At 36.8% G+C, this 17597-nt stretch overlaps 1 protein-coding gene across 1 annotated transcript in view; it reads right to left on the minus strand.

Annotated features, from left to right (window-relative positions):
• PHF14 (PHD finger protein 14) overlaps positions 1–17597 on the minus strand; it is a 172360-nt gene that overhangs the window by 35256 nt on the left and 119507 nt on the right. The window contains 1 exon segment of the mRNA XM_075746098.1: positions 4295–4408. Within this exon segment, the coding sequence (XP_075602213.1) occupies positions 4295–4408 (114 nt within the window).

Genomic DNA, 17597 nt, shown 5'->3' on the forward strand with positions numbered 1-17597 from the left:
ATGGCTCCTCCAGATTTTCCAAGATTAATGCAATGATTTTAACACTGAATTCTAGAATCCTTTTAAGCCGCTTGTACCACACATAAGCCTAATGGCAGATGACTTAAGTGTGGGACACATCTTTTCCTATAAAACAAAACACTATACCTCAGCTGTGCATTACTAATGGAAAAAAGTCTGTGCTCTATTCAGATAAACTGCAAGCACTGAATGTGTAATAGTTCAGAAATAGATTAATGGGTACCTATCTTAATCTGTCTTTAGTTGAGATTCACAATGCTTTGCACAGCTTTTACACTTTTAGTACAGCGCTCAGAAAGCACCACAGATACATAAGCTATTCATGTTCGCATGCTATCATCACGTCATTCATATTTTACCTTAAATGCTCCAGAACGTATATACATGCTTTTTTTGTGGGGGTTGGCCTGTTGTTTAATTCCTTTTTTTATCCAAGAGAGATAATGGCACAGCATTTCATCTGTACTGCTCTGGCAATGCAGCCATTCAGAAAGAACAGCCCTGCTAGCCTCTGGGCTTACACTATTAAAACGTGATTAATTGATCTGCCACAGGATCAGCAAAGTAAATTAATACACATAACTCACGTATTTCTATTTTACTTCTAATTAAAGAAGAGGATATGCCTCTTATGAGGCTCAGGTTGGAGGGAACTGTCCAAACCAGTCTCCTCTTACTTAGATAACCAAGCGCTGGCACCACCTCTCCCCATGGATTGAAGTGCTGCCGATGAGAAATGGTATCAAGATACAGCCCACCTGTCCTGCTCTTTAGCCACTACATGAAAAAGGGAAAGCAAAACTACTTTAACCACAAACCTCCACTTTCTTCAACGTCACTGTATATTCCTCTAAAAAACTATATATTTTCTAAACATACTTCAACTGCCAGATGCACAATGAAAGTGACCACAGAAAACAGAGTAAGGGTCATGAAATCTAAATCACCAGCCTTTCAATTTTATCAGACCATGACAGTGTTATTCAAACAAGTGTATTTCTACATTTAAAACATTTTAAAAGTTCTGAATCTTAAGCAATTAACACACCCAGAGTGTCTTTCTTCAGTTCATGGTAAAGAATGTGTTATATCAGAAATATAATTCATTGTATCGACTCAGGGCATACTAACAGTAGTGCAGTTTTGAGTTTTGAAATGGTTGTGGGGACAAAATTCCTATTTTAAGCATTACTGTTGGAGGGAAACCACCAAAACAATATAATTTAGTATAACATTTTATGAAAAGCAGTGTTATTCTACAGTTTCCAAAGAAACTAAGAAGGTCTAATGAAACTACACTGAAATTAGCATGGCACACATCTGTCCCCTTTCAAACGCATCAAATGTTTCTTCCAATTCCGCTTTTTAATTCCAATTCTTAAAAAAGACAATAAATATATACAATATTAACTCATCAATCACACAGGAAACTTCCTTATTTTAGTATGCATACTAACTAAAATCATTCAAGTATTCAAGTCTATACAACTTAAATTTTATTGAGGATTGCATAACTTTTGAAAACACAGAATAAGGTATCTTTCTAACTTTAAACACAGTTTGGTTAGTTTATAACCCAAAGTGTTTCTGCATCTGAAATCCATTGATGAATACACACACTTCCCTCAATCCTTCACAGGTACAAAAATTTCACAAGTATCTAAATCTAAACACCCGACACGCTAATTATGTCTGCAGTGGCTTTTGTCATATGCCACATAGCTGGACACTGTCCCTATCCCACACAGAATTAAATCTCATTTCAGAGCATGAAGAGAGGCTGGGAAGAAGGGAGGCAGTAAGAGAGCGGATGCCATCCTCCCCTCCTATTGAGTAGGATTTATAATCCAACCAACGTTTCTACTAGGAGGAACAACTGGACAGGCAAAGCAAAGCCTCATTTCAGTGATCAAATGACATCCCACAAAGTTAAAACCGATGACACAAGTGATTGAGTGTTAGATTCAGACTGGCCTAAGAGAAAATGAAATTGTAAGCAGGCAAAAACTATGCTTTATACAAATTAATGTGGCAACTCATGGGATTTTCCTTACTTTCTCCTACTAGAAATTGTCTCTCCTCACATTTGCATGTCTGAGATTCTTTTTCAACGTCACTTTGCACATCCTTCTCAATTCTCCTGCACCTTCCTGAAATCCTTAGCTGTTAGCCATTTTGCCTTCTTTAAACTTTTCTGCTATTTCTCTGTTCCATGGCTGCATTTGAGCTTTTCCTTAATAACTGCCTTCTCACCAATACTGATGGGTCGAAATCAGGTGAGACAAATTATTATACAAATAATGCATCAGTTAGCAGCTGTAGTTCATTTCAAATATTAACTCATTAAACAGATACTGAAAGAATATAAGGGAGTGTATTACGAGGAGATGTCAAATAAAATGGGAAATAAAAATGGCATTAGTTGAAGTAAAGCTCTGCAAACACTTTTTTGGTCCTGTTTTTTTAGGGTGTAATTCACAAATGTTTGTTTACCGTGCTGACTTACCCATGTGTAACTTAGACAGGTTGTTTCATGGTGGGATCTGAATTTGGAAATTCAGCATACTGGTGCTCCCCTCTCAAGGTTCCCTGCAAATCCAACCACAAAACTCTTTCTGACTCACCTCTCTCTGTTTTTATATCAACTGCAGTAAATATGTTTGGAGAAAGCCTTATTACCTTATAAAACACATATTATTTTATGACTCCACACTTAATAAAACAGTGTCAACATAAACTATTACTGAGATATTTAGTAAAATTCAAAAGGTGTATTTCCATCTTTCAATTCTCTGAAGTTTCCTGTCCCCCCAAGTTTAGCTGGTTTTTATTCCACAAAGGCAAAAACTATATACTCATCTTCCTCTTGGTAGCCTTTTACTAACTAACCATGTTTCATTCCTCTTTCTGCAGCACCTTTCCTCTATTTTTATTTTTAAATAACATTTATGCTCTTAATTTTAATTTCTCCAGTGGAGTGAGATAAGTTGGCAAAGCTGAGACTTAAGAGGCAGAACCCATGGCCCTCCACATACTATTCTTTTGCTACTCAAGAATATATACAAAAGTATTACTGAAACCTTATATTAGTCTATCCTCAGGACTGCTTAGATGCGATAACCTGACTTTCTATCTTAGAATATGCAGTGATACTCCAAAATAAGTGAAGTACCTATTTGGTCTTAATACAGAAGACACTCTTAAGAATTCTCCTGGCCCTGTACTGCAGACATCCCTCTTCTTCAAAGTGACAAGGCTATCAGAGGAAAGGAGAAATTCAAGAAGGTATTTGATAATTATCTAAAGGCTGCACTAAAGGACTAATAAATAGCGCTGTATTTCCTATGGCTAGTATTTCATACTCTCCTTTACTGGGAAGATTACAGCCAAAAGAAATCTGAGAAAAAAGCAGGAAAGACGAGTTTTTATATTACCTGGTATATGGAATATCGTTAATAATAACTGAACTATTTGAGGAAGCCAGGATTAATAATGTTAAGGCCACTCCAAATGACAGACTTCCTTCTCGCAGGAAGGGTTAATTTAAGGATAATAATGTCTCTCTGAAAGGATGATTTCCACCATAAAATGAAGCTGTGAGTCTGAATTCTGCAGACAACCTCTCATCCAGCTATGATGTACTGTGACGAGTATGCATTGCAGGGACAGAAACCCCCTCAAGTCATTGGTTACTTTATGGAACTACCTTACAAGCTGGCACCTTTTCTTGTAACAGCAGGGAGTATGGACTTATGATCACACTACATCATTAGCGTTTAGTATCATTCTTTTGGAAACAAGGCCACAAAAAGAGGCATTGTATTAGCAAGGGTCTTTCCTTTGCACAACCCATCAGTTAGCTGTATTTAAATTTAGTGAAGGATGACAAAAGCTTTACATCTACCTACATGCCTATGTAAAGATTTTACTTCTGACTCCTAAGTGTCATGAAGTCTAATTTGCAGAATCTAACGTGACTGATACTGTCATGGCGTGAAAGACAGGAACAAGAAAAAATATTTTCCCAATCACTGATAATAAGAAACAGTATTAAAAAGGCAGTAGATGGAATATTCTTGGCTTATAAGTACCGTTAATCAAGGTCCTGAGATTCACCTTGGTCTTGCATGTTGTTGGTATGGGAGGATAAGATTGAGCTTTAGCTTTAAAAAGTCTCTGCTCTGAGTAAAACAACACTAGGCATGAAAAACAGAGGCAAACGTGTATCCCCCAACAGTTAATCTTGGAAAAGAATAGACACAGAATGTCCTACCTCTTCTGGACGTTTCTGTGCCACCGATACCAGCTCTTCAGAGCTACTTCTTGAGGTAGAGGGTACCACATTACCTGGGGCCTCTGAGACCACCTCATTTGACGGCTCGGAGTCCTGAGAGCAACAGAGACAAATAGACCCCTCAGCAGCGTGTTGACGTGGCACGCCAAGAAAATGAGACTTTTCAGAGGAACTGTGCTCTAAGCATAGACAGAGAAATGAAAAATACTTGAGGTCTAAAACTCTACTCTTTTTACCCTGGGCAACTTCTTTTCCCACAGAAGCAAAAACATCTGTCATAAATTTTCTCTCAAAATTGTAATACTTTCTTCACAAGAGCATTATAAGACTCAGTAAATAGCTATATAGCATTTCAGAATTGCGAAGTTCTGAAGAAGCATGCTTGTTTTGCCCATACCTACCCCTGCTCCTGAACTGCAAGGAAGGGAATATTACATTTCATACCCTTATCAAGATGGAGCTTTCCGCAAAACAGCTGGGACCATGCTAGAACAACCCCACACAAATGTATTTTATCAATCACTGCAAATTAATATAGCCCACAACCTAGTAAAGTTAGAAAAGTTAGTAGAGTTGGCTATTAGTAACTTTAACACTACAGTAAAATAAACAAAATAACAATTCTTAAGTAGTTTAGATTCTACTTTCCAAATTACCTTGACTTTGCAATGCAACATGATTAGATCAGTCAAAACAAAATCCACTTTAATACCTTCACTGCTTCACACAGTGGTTTTGATAACTGCATAGATGGAGATATTTTCCTTCAGAGAAAAAATCCATTAATCAGTACTATCTCTACTATGCTTGTTGTAATGCTCATTACAGAAAATATTTTAGATGTCATCACTTAGCAAGCAGAATATGTGCTTTTGATATATCACTTTCTCTCTACAGTCATTAATTGCAAGGAAATCAAGATAATACTTTGGGAAACTGCAAACTGCAAAACTCATTATTAAGTTTTCCAACATAACAACTTCTGAAAAGTAAATTAAAATGGCATAGTGATAATATTCAGCATCTGCGGTTTATCGCAATGTGTGTTTGATTGTTGGAAGGGAAAAAGTGAACATTGTGGTCCAACAACCACTACTGAATCACAGGGAGAATCACAGGTAAGACAAGATATTGTAAAAGAATTAATACATGGGTGGGGGTGTGTGTGTGTGTGTGTGTGCTGGAGGCTAGAAAGTTGGGAAAATCTCTTTGGGCCTGGAGGGGGAATACTCTAGTATCTCTATTTCACATAGCTTTTCAGGTGAATCCCTTTAAAACAGCTTCTGAGTTTAAATATTTCAAATAAAGCTTTATATGCCTTTCTTGTTGCACCACCTCTCTGTGACTTAGAGAAAGGATATTCGGGCCCATTCTGTGGCCTACCACCTTGCATTTAAGGTTTGGTATGAGGAAGATATTTTAGGAAAAAAACAGCTTTCAGCAATGACTAAAGAATACCATCAATTAAAACGTTAACAACGAAGTCCAACTGCCATTTCACTGAACTATTTTATGGGCATAAGCACTGGATCTGTGGACCAAAAGGAAAAATGAGATACCTTGGTAGAGCTACCATCCCGAATAATTCCATGACAGGAATAATAAAACACTATTTTTCAACTTTCTCAGTTCCTCAAAATATCATCAACAACATGGCTAAACACGGTGAAGTACAAGGAGAAACATCCCTAGCACTGTGATCATAAAAGTCTGATTCTCCTCTACCGACTGCACAAAAGCCCCATGCTCTATATGCCACCAAAATAAACTCTGCACCGTGTTCATCCTGACAGTTTGCTGTTTTCCCTAGCAGATCTGGACTTGCACAGGCAAACATCTTCCCTCTCAAAGGCATCCTCAGTTTGGTCCCTGGTAAACTATGACAATGAGACTACCTCTTCCTGTTGACCCAATTAGCCATGAAGAGACTCTGAGTACTGAACAGTACTACTGTTTTCTCCTTGAGAACTGGCAAGTTAAATCATCGCCATGCAATTTATCAGCTCAATATGTTTCCAGAAGCTCTTCTGCGCTACTTACAAAAACAAAAGTAACAACCACATCTGCTGGAAGAAAATTAAGTACTTGTCAAAATTCTTTGGTTCAGTGATTTCTCTCCTTGAATTCTGCCTGGCTTTTGTGTCTGAAAGAACTTTTATTATGTTGCTGTTACCTGTGGCCAGATACCGGTAGCAATATTTTTTTGTTACTTATGATTTTTGAAGTAATAAACGATGGTTTGCAAAAATGGTCTGAGCCACTGCAATTTGGTAAACATACATTCGTGTTGCATTCTTGCCTCAACAAGACCAGCACATCACGTTAATCTCTTCCCCTATCGAGTATGAAATTTCTTCTTTCCAAGCAGCTTGGCCATCCTTCTCAATAGTTTTCTTAAGAATCCGCTAGCTAATATAGTACTTCCATTGTTAAGGAGACGGATGGAAACAAAATGTACCTCATTATTCAGAAACCAAGCCGAGAAAATGCGTCTCCCTTTCCAATTACATTGGGTTTATTATCTCTTTTCACACTGCTGTCACTTCTCAGGAAAGCTGCATAGTGCCTGAACATATGTAAGAAAGGCAAGCTATGTTGCTCTGAACTACTTCAGCAACATGTGAAGTACAGCTTTCAGAAATAAACACATTCAGAAAGTGGAAAGAGATCCTGTCATGGGAGGTACAATGATAAAAATGCCGCAAGGTGGAAGTGAGAACTTTCATAAAGCTTCTTCTCAGTGTGTTATGAGTACATGGGCAAATGAGCAATAATTCTGGTATAAAATCCTAGTACCTTGACTTGCACTGAGCAAATCAAACAAGCTGAAAAAGTATTAGCATTGTTTACTTTTGTAAAGAAAAGCAAAAAAACCCCCTGTATCTCTGACCTAAACCAACATTTTTATTGAAGAATTGTTAAAAGGAAAAATGTATTTCAAAAATAATTAAAATTAGGTTTTGGCCCTTCCTAGTTATTATTTATATTATAATATACTGGAATGACTTTGCAAAAAGTCACTTCTTTCTTTTTTCAAGGCCTTGTCTAACAAAACCCATGTCAATGGCACTTCTCATTGATCTGTGAGCCTCAGCTGTAGCAGTGACGGACATGACTGTTCATGGACATGTAACCTACATGGTAAGTAATTTGGTACACATCTTTTCTAGTGCTTAAGCCCTTCACATTTAATTAAAATATTATTATGTTTTCCAATCTACATATGAAAACTCACATATCTGCATTTTCAAGTTGGATAGATCCAGACATAGCTTTCTAATGGATCACAATATTTAATTATATTAATTAATAAATTATAGGGGAAACCACTACTAAGCGGTACTTGCAGTTTCCTGAAAATATCTAAATTCTTTATCAAAATATAAGCGCATCATAAACTAATCAATGCAGAATGTTCAGTAATTACATTTTTCCTGCAAAATGCTGATTTTGATCAAAGCTCCTCAGAACATGATCCTTCTTGGACTTACGAAACCTTGAAGAGGAAACATGAAATGTGTCAACATTCTACGTGTTTATCCAAGACAGACAGCCCTGCTTTGAACTATGTCTCTTTTCACATGACCTAGATGTTCATGCAGTTTAAGTTACTACAACAACATTGGCTTGAATCAATCACAATTCTGCAAAAAAATAGTATTTGAATTACATGTTGACATAAATACATAACAAATCAGATATTCTAGTCGTGAATGGAACTTGCTTGCTAGTCTTGGCAGCAGACACAAAAGTGTAGCTGGTTAAATTCTGAGTCTTGGACATTCAGCTTTTTTTTTTTTTTTTTTTGGTAAATCAGTTCAGCAGAGATCAAAGGTGACAATGACTGGTAGGAGGTGAGAAATGAAAGGTGAAAGGTGCATCCAATTGTAGCAATACCCTCAAAGCTGTCTGTTCTTTTCTCCCCTTTGTCCCATTTGGCATATTTGCTATTTTCATCTACTGTAATAGAAGCAAATATTGTACTTTTAGTTTTGTCCTTTGCTGTGCAGAAGTATCACTGATACAGTACACTGAAAAATCAATAGTGCATACAGAACAGATGTGGATTTCATTTGTGAGCTACATAAAAGTGGTAAGATTTCAGAGGAAAATATTCACACTTTATGCTATGCTGATGTTCTGGCTTCATTTGAGGACTTCCCTATTTTTACTTTTTGGATTTTTTTAAAAAAACAGATCATTAAATACAAGATCAGTATACATATACAGATGTATTGTATATGTAAATACGATACAGACACCTATATACAGACATGTATATTCATAGGGAATGTTCACAGTGAACAACTGTCATGGCAACAAAATACTGTAATTGTTTACCAATCCGTGTTACCGTCAGCACAGATGTTGACTCATACAAAACAGAAACTCTACACAGCTTCTGATTTTGAAGAAAATGGAGAACTGATGTACATTTAAAAAACTATGCATAAAATACTTTGCTAGAAAGCGTAAGTTGCATTTGAAATGAGATGGAAAAATAATGTCTTAGAATGGTATTTATACCAGCCAAGCAACCGCTATTTTTTCTGCCATTGCTACTTTAAAACAAAACAAAACTAAAAAGAATTGAAAAGAATCAACCCACAAACTCTTTATAGATGATTTCAAGCTGACAGGTTTGAATATGTTAACTCTGCATCGGTTTTCATATATCATCCTTTACCTTGGTCCAGTTGAAAATTACACAAGTCATAAATTAGCTTTAAACAAGTTTTGAATCAGCCTGGAACTAGTTTTCAAATTAAAGAGCTGTCAGTATATTACATGGTACTGTCATTTTATTACCCCAATCAATTCTGTGTGGCCTGAGGTAGAAAGAAAATGGATGCTGTCTTCATTTGCAAAGGGTTTATCTCTCACACCAGGCTCTGAAAACATGACTGCAGTAATGAATTGAAAGCCAAAGTTACTAACAAAGACTTTTAACAGCAGCAAAGTAGAAATATTTGTCCCCCTTTAGACTTACACAAGAGAGAAAAAAAAAGAAAAAAAAAGCCCTTTCTGAAACATGAAGCCAGCTTCTTAAGGCTGAAGGACTCTGGGAAGAAATTAGCACATTTTTATTGAAGTGCTACAGTGCTTATAGCCTTACAGAGGATCATTTTTAACGCTGCACAGGAAAAGCCTTCCTGGGTCAGACTGCAGGTGCCTCTCCAGCCCTGACCGCAGAACATCCCTCCATCACCCGACCCACCGCTCCCACCCCCACTCCCACCCGTCCTTATTCCCTCCTACACCCCGGGGGCATGCTTTGAAAGCATTCACAACATCTTAGCCAGAATTTGGTACAATCTAGTGGAGACGAAGTATCTGTAGTTCTCCACAGTTCACAGACAGCCAAAATAAATTCCCAGGAGAAACATAGAGTTTATCTCAATCTACTTACACATGTGAGATCAATCACTCTGCCATTCCTAGGATTTTACCCTGCATCACTTAATGAAGGAAGAACACGGGCTTTAAACTTTTAAGTCACGCTCCACAGCTGTAAAATTTCCCTCCCTCTTGTTATTCTGCCTTTGTCCCTCTCCTTGTGCTGATTTTCTTCAACATCTGACAATCTCCTCTCTTCCTCTGGCCTCTCCAAAGATAGGACATGACAATTGCAACCTTTAACGTACACGTGCTAACCTCCTACGCTGCCAGTCACGGAGGCAACGCCATTGCTCTGTCCTTGGCTATTTTTTCTCTCTCTTGAGAAGGGGACAGTGACTTCTATGTTTATACACAGTTAACACAACATGGGCTCATTCTCAGCCGACTCTGAAACTACCTCGGTCCAGGTTATAAACTTTAACCTAGCTCCAAAACCTCTGCCTTCTTTTAAAGACAGAAACAAAAGAAAAACCTTTTCTAATTCTCTGTTTTCCAAATATAGAAACTTAATTACATTCTTAGCCTCACACTATCATTTTTTTTCTTCAAACACACTGTGCAATAGGAAGGAACTAATGTTACAAGTTCCCAATAAATACCCATCTGTTTCAATTTATTATCCCTCTCTCTTTCAATAAACTACAGGACTGACAAAGCAAGTCTGCATCTTTGAAATCTACCTACATTTCCAAGTGTCAAAGGGTGAATTCCCACTTTCATAGATGTTTTAAAATAAGGATGCTACTATTGCTAATATTTTACTAGAAGTGTTTGAACAAAGTATGAAAGGAAACAGGGTCACGAATTTTTTCTGGATGCCTACTTCAAATGGAAAAAAAATACATACATTTAAAGCTAGAAGGAGCACTCAAAATAATGTTTTTCATGTCTATTCTTCCAACTTTATCACATGCAAATAGAAACAGCAAACAGGAGAACATTTTACCATGTGAAGGTATTATCATTCACTGACCCCTGGAACCTGAATTAGTTTCCCCTTTCTAACCCACATATTTTATACATTTCTATTACTTAGTGTACTAATCCTACCTCCCTCTGGACTGAATTCTCCACCTTTCAAATCAAACTCTCCTAGATTATCATATTTCCCTTTTACTTCCTCATCACTTATTATTTCCCAACATTCAAAAGCTGTTCTTTTAGTTACCCTTTCAATAGCTGCTTTTTCTGACCTCAGAATTCTCTGAACTGTATTCAAAATCAACTCTTAAAACACTGTAATTAATAAAAACACATTAGAATACAAAAACTGGAATTAAACTTCAAAATATAGATTCACCACACTCATATGTATAATGCAAAAGAATACAACTTTCTTGTTACTGTCATAGATTAAAGCCATTGATTACAGGTACGGTATGGCTCAAACTATTGGCAAAAATTTCTGTATGAACATGATCACCAGAAATTTTTAGAATTTCTCCAGCAAAGGGAAAAAGCCATTATCCATCCTTTTTGTGTTAAATCTCCTATGTCTTGCATAATTTGGTAATTATCTGGTGCACTAGAGCAACAGATTTTATATGAATATCCTTTTGCAGGATATTAATATACTGGCAAGACTGCTGTACTATGCCATTATCACTGCATATAAGAGCAACTCAATACTTTTTCCTTTTTGTCCACATTGCTTTCTTCCTATATATTGTTCTGCTATTTTTTCTTATTATGAATTAGGTTACAGGCATATATTATAGCCTAGAAAGTTATTTTTGTCCTGATTTTATATTTTATGGAGTTTTAAAAGCTCTTTAAAACAATACACACATAATTTACTACTGCTGGATCAGGGTGTTTCATCTTCCCTCTGCCCGTTTTGTACAGCTCTGATCTCTCCAATCCTTCCACGCCCTCAACCCCGCACGAAAAAAAGACCAAAAGTGGTAAAACAAATTCTCAAACACATCACAAGCATCTACGGCCACAGTAAGTGTATTGCTGTATGTACGTTGCATGTAACTTCCAATTGTTGACTTCAATATACTTACAGAATGAGAACAGCACCTTACACCTAAGATTTAAACAAATTTTTCTAAACACTAGATGTAGAAAGACACCTGCTATTACCTGTGGAAGGCAGTGCTGCAGCTACAATTGCTCCATTAGCAAGGCTACATTTGGGTTTGCAGTCATCTGTTTCCTTAAGCAATGTTTTTTTCCTTCAGAAATGATATGGGGTAGACCACAGAAATGTATTCATATAGTCTCTCTAAAAAGACAGTTTTACTCCATCTTTTTTTCTTTTTAAGTCATTTTTAAATTCCTCCAAACTTGCCACGCTCTTGGATTGCTGAGGCAGTGATTGCATTAGGAATACAGCTTGGGAGTAAGGTACAGCAGCAAACTTACTTCCACCTCCAGAGTCAAGCTGCAAGAATTTATGGTCCAAGTAGCTTGCTTTACTCCACTTCAGCAGCTTGGGAGAAAGCATACACGAAATTTGCTCACAATACTTGGTTAATACTTAACTTGAACTAGAAGATTGAGCACTTGAGAAGATCTCTGCTCCAAAAAGCAGCTGCTTTTTTCTAACAAAAATAGAATGTAACTCAGAAAAGGCTTTCTTTCAAGCACACAATCTTCAGATATTATGCATCAGCATGCAGAGTGTGTCTGTCAGATGTTGGAACAAAGCTTTAAATTGTACCATCTAACTTAATTCTCAAGACAGGGTCAGCACATTCACAGGGTTGGGGTTTTTTTCCTCTTTGAGAAATCCTTTAAGTAATATTTATTTAGCTCCTTACATCTTCATCAGCACTGATTCTTGCTTTTCAACTCCTTGAAGTCCAGATTTTCCCAACATAATGCAAAACAGTGATATTAAAATGTGTGATCACCAAAAGCATCGCAAAATCATCAAAGGCTACTTATTAAATCAAGACTGCTTTTCATCTCCCCCCACTTCCAGAATTTTTTTTCCAGTAACAAGATGAAATAAAGGGATTGCACAGTACAACACTTTTTGCAGTCAAGGTTTATTATGCAAGTTTTATAGCTCCCTAAACCTTCCCTATATGGCACCCACTTACCTGCCTGTGCTTCAGAGGTTTTCTGTAAACACTCTACCCTACTCTGGGGCAAGGCTCTCTGTGTGCCCCCCACATCCTTCTTTCCACTTTGCCATGGCCCTGTTTCTTAATTCACCCCATTCTCCCCTATAAAAGTTTCTGTGTATTTCTCCAAGTGGACTTCTCTCATTCTTCTGAACGTGCGTGTGCTAACATTTCCCCTTCTATGCCAAGGGCGCTTCTTTCGGTCCCACTGTTTCTTGCCATCCTGCTTTTCTTTCTCTCCCTCTCTTCTTAAAAAGTACCATCGTTCATTTTCAACTGATAAAGCAGAAAAATAAAACATTAATTCAAGGCCATAAAAATATGTCTGAAGAATGACGCTATCTATGGAAAAGCTTTCTATAAAATTTTCCTTATATCCTCCTTTTTCAGATCTCTGTAACATTTGAATGTGCCAAATCAAAAAATCTCTTCGATATCCTTTAAGAAGCTTCAAACAAATTTCAGGAACCCTGTTTTTTGGGTGCCCCTGACTTATTCATTCACACTAGTCCCTAGAGTAATTAAAGAAAATTTCCACATACCTTTATACTACTAAATATAGATACACAGTCTTATTAATATAAAGTAGCCAGCTAAAACATAAGGGTATTTTTATTCTGTCAAACTGAGCTAAATTGACAAAGGGCTGTTTACTAAAAAGGGAATGAACAGCCCAGGTGACACAGTTTAAGATGTGACATTAATCAGCCATCTTTTGCTGAGCCCGCAGGAACTGAAAGGCCACTTTGCCACTGTTTTAAAGCATCCTCAGAAAGGCCTGCAAATTCCTCATTCTTCCCTAATTAAGAACACTGTAAATCATATATGGAATGATGAGGCTAAATTCACTCTAAAAGTCAACTTCACTGCCTTGTTTTAGGAGGCATGAATATTTTCCCTTTTATTTTGGTTTTGGGGTTTTTTTTTAAAGATTACATCTACCAGACAAAATTCTTTTTTATGTTTCTCATCTGTAGTAGAAAACACACACAAAGTCCCTTACTCTTAAATACAGTTGCTTAATAATATTGTAGACCAAATCCTTTCAGTTAAGAGCATGCGCATACAGTGCTTATACAAACATACAAATGATAAAATGTAATACTCAAGCAGTATATAACTGTATTAGTTTTTAGGCTTTCGACCTTGAGACTACCGATACGTGAAATCCATCTCTTATCAAAATAGAAATGAAATAACTTTTGTAGTCAATGAATCTAAACACAAATATACCTTTGTTACAGCAAATGTAAGAGTGGTTTTAACAGTCCACTTCATACCATTAACTATTGCGTTGTGACAGGAACAGTTCTGTTGAGGATCAGCCAGACGTGCTACACGTTTCAAAGACACGACTAGTTTGGTCACAGAAATGGCATGCCCGTCAGCAGTCAGAATACATCCTCAGCTTTAGTGCCTCTTGACAGGAACCTGGTTTGCACGCTCTTGAGACCACTCCATAATGCAAATCAAAGCGTAGCAAGTGATGGCAACTGGGTGATTCCTTTCTAAAAATGCATTCCCAATCTTAACCAAAATGCTAAGATAAATACACACTAAGGTATCTCATATTAAGATCCATGAAAATGAGCATACTGGAATGTAGAACCATTTAAGTTAATCAATACAATAAGTTCAAAATAACAGGGTATTTAAAATACCAGCTTTATTCCGAATTCAGTAGTGTTACCCTGGATTATCAACAGTTCCCTTCCTCCTCCTGAATTCACTACACTGAAAGTTCTCTGGGCTGTAACAACTCCCCCTCCCCCTTTTTTCAAATTAAAAAAAAAGAGACAGACACACTCAATGCCTTACTTTTAGACGATGGTTTGATTGCTGCCCTAAACTAACTGGTGAACACATTTAAGCATCATAACGAAGATCCTGGTTTAGTTCCCTCTTCCTCCTCTTAAGAGGGTTCAGAATCACATTTCCCAAGGTATTGCTTTATCTTACTATTCTTTACCTGAAGCAGGTCGCTTTGCATGGAAGAACGATTCACTGGGTAGAATGACTCATTGTACATTAACCAGGGTACCTGAGAAAGGGTACAAATTGTCTTCTGAATATTTTACTATTTTATATCATGGAGCTTTTCAGTCATGCTGTACTCAGAAAGCACATAAACAACGGGTCTATAGGTCATTCCAGTGAGAGACTTAATAACAGATTAATAAATCACATCTGCTGAATCTCAAACTTTTTGTATTTTCTCATAATCACCTTTTAAATTTAAGATTCTTGAAGCTATCCTTACACGAGTACAGACATCTTAAAATAACCTTCAAAAAGTTCCTTACCACCAGCAATTTAAAAAAAAAAAAAGTATTTAGAATATCATTTTGTTCTGAAGTTCCTCTGCCTTCTGCAATACTTTGAACCTAGACAAGCCTTATCGAGATATTAGGCACTAGAAGAAAACGTTAGGACAAACTGCATATTCATTTAATACACAATATACTTGCAAATACTGTACCTGATATGTATCCTTACTTATTGCACAGAACTGGTTACACATTTAATATTCATTATGTCAATGGCTGTATCAATCTGCTGATGCTCTTCTATTTCCAAAAATAAATAATGTGATGCGATTAACCCACTCCAAGTACACTTTTGTGTACCTTCCATAAATACTAAGTTATCTCGCTACTTCCTTTTAGACACTTTTCTTTGGCTATTTATACCACATCTGGAAGGATACCATCTGCCCTTCCATCTTCATGAGATTACTAGCCAGAAGAAATCTTGGTATCTACAGATTCCAAGGCTTTCCACATATGAAAACTTTTGGTACAGTTTGATACAGCTGAAATACACTTAAGACTTTCCATGTCTTAAAGGTGTTTCAAACTACTGAACCAGATAATAATTTTCAACCGTTACCAAAGACACGTTCACTAAAAAAAAATATCTAAGATAAACTTAATTGCTACCAGAATTTAACAATGCAATATACATTTTACAGGTTTTGTGCAAATCTTTTCAAAAGCCACCTTAAAATTTCACATAATATTTGTGCTTTTTTCTTGTTAGAGCTGATTGTAATGCTCTTACAGTTATATGCCCACACAAGCTATTTGCTGAGCCAATTTTAAGAAGCGGGAACTTTTTTGCTACAGAATGCTAAAATCCAAGCGATGAGACACTCCTTTGCACAGAAAGTGGCTGACACAGCACAAATTGGCAATGCCCAGCTGTCTTCTGCAAAATGTGATTAAATGTGGCTGGCACTAAGAGAATCGCTATTGGAGAATAGCGACTAAACCTCACCACCACTATCTAACACTACGACGAAAAGCAAATCTTGACTCTGCTAAAATTCATTACTTGCTTAGTATTTCATAAAATGGCACTTTTTTGGTTTATTCCCCCACCCCCCTTCTCTCTCCTGGTTCAACATGATTAGATTTTGCCCAGGCAGCATATATGAGACACAGAAGAGACATATATGGCTGCATTTCTTTGAAAGACTTTCAAATAAAATCAATCTTGAGAGTAAACATGAGTAGGTAATTAGGCAACTATGATTGTGTTCAGATCTTATATAGACACTAACAATTCAAAATCTAATTCTTCTTCTGTCATATAGAATATGATTACAGGTGATGTTCTAAGATAATTTGCAAGGTAATAAAGTTGGACTAGTGAGGAATTAAGATATATAATTCTTCTTTAATTGCATACCTTCTAGTTCTATATAAAACATAAGGCAAGAAATATATTTCTAGGTAAAGAAATTTATCTCAGGAATTTGGTAAAACCAGAACACAACTTTGCAAAATTAGAGTAGAATGGGATGCCACCAGACTCCACATACACCTCTGCACCTCGCAGGATTCCCTTTGTTTATGTCATTGCAAAGCACAGACCTTTGGCTATTTTCTGTTGAATCTTCAATTCTTCATGAATATTAGAAGAGATTATTCCCAATGGATGTGTTTTTTAATACTGCCCACCTGGCAGCTTACATCGTGTAAACCAAGAATTTAATCACGGCTCAAAAGGTTAAAAAATTCAAAAGTCAGTTACAAGCTTTTCATCTACACTTTTTTCAGGTGCTTTCAAAATCAACATATGTTCTACTAATTAAGTAAATAACAATAAAAATTTCCAACAGGGTTGTCAATAGAAAGTAATAACGGTCAATTACAATTTATTGGTAAAATTGTTTATGACTCCACTGTCAGCACGAAGCCCCTCATTATCAATACTCAAAAGGCTCATTATTTCAGGAACTCTAGAAGTAGGAAGACAACTGGGTTGATGAAGTAGATCTCAATGTGTATCACTGGTGTAAGGCATGATGCTTTGGCAGCTACTATTTGGTGACTTTCACATGCGTATATCTTCCTTTCACAACTTCACTTAAAAAGGAATGTAAAACAGAGAAAACTTGGGTTTAAGCTACTACCTCCGTGTCATTTACATTTCAATATCGCCATCTTCAATATGCAAAATTCACTGTCACAATACTGCTCAACATTGTAAATATCTAGAAATTCATTTTCAAAAGGAAGAAAGAGAAAGCCTCTAGTTCGTTAAGGAGCAAGCATTGCCCCTGACACTACTCCCGTATCAGCCTTCTCACACCCTTTGGGAGTACACATAGCTGCATACCAAAGAGGAGGTACAAAATCTCCCTGTTGTGGGGTGCTGCTCAGGGCTGAAAAAGTGCTCTCGGGTTTTATTCTCTCATGCTGCGTTAGCATAAAACCAGGTTTAGTGGCTTTACCTCAAATACGTTGCTAGCTGCTTTTTGGATTTTTCCCAACTGGAGACAGGTCCCACCAGAGATTCCG

Source organism: Balearica regulorum, chromosome 2, assembly GCF_011004875.1.
Source record: "Balearica regulorum gibbericeps isolate bBalReg1 chromosome 2, bBalReg1.pri, whole genome shotgun sequence".
Lineage (NCBI taxonomy): Eukaryota > Metazoa > Chordata > Aves > Gruiformes > Gruidae > Balearica > Balearica regulorum.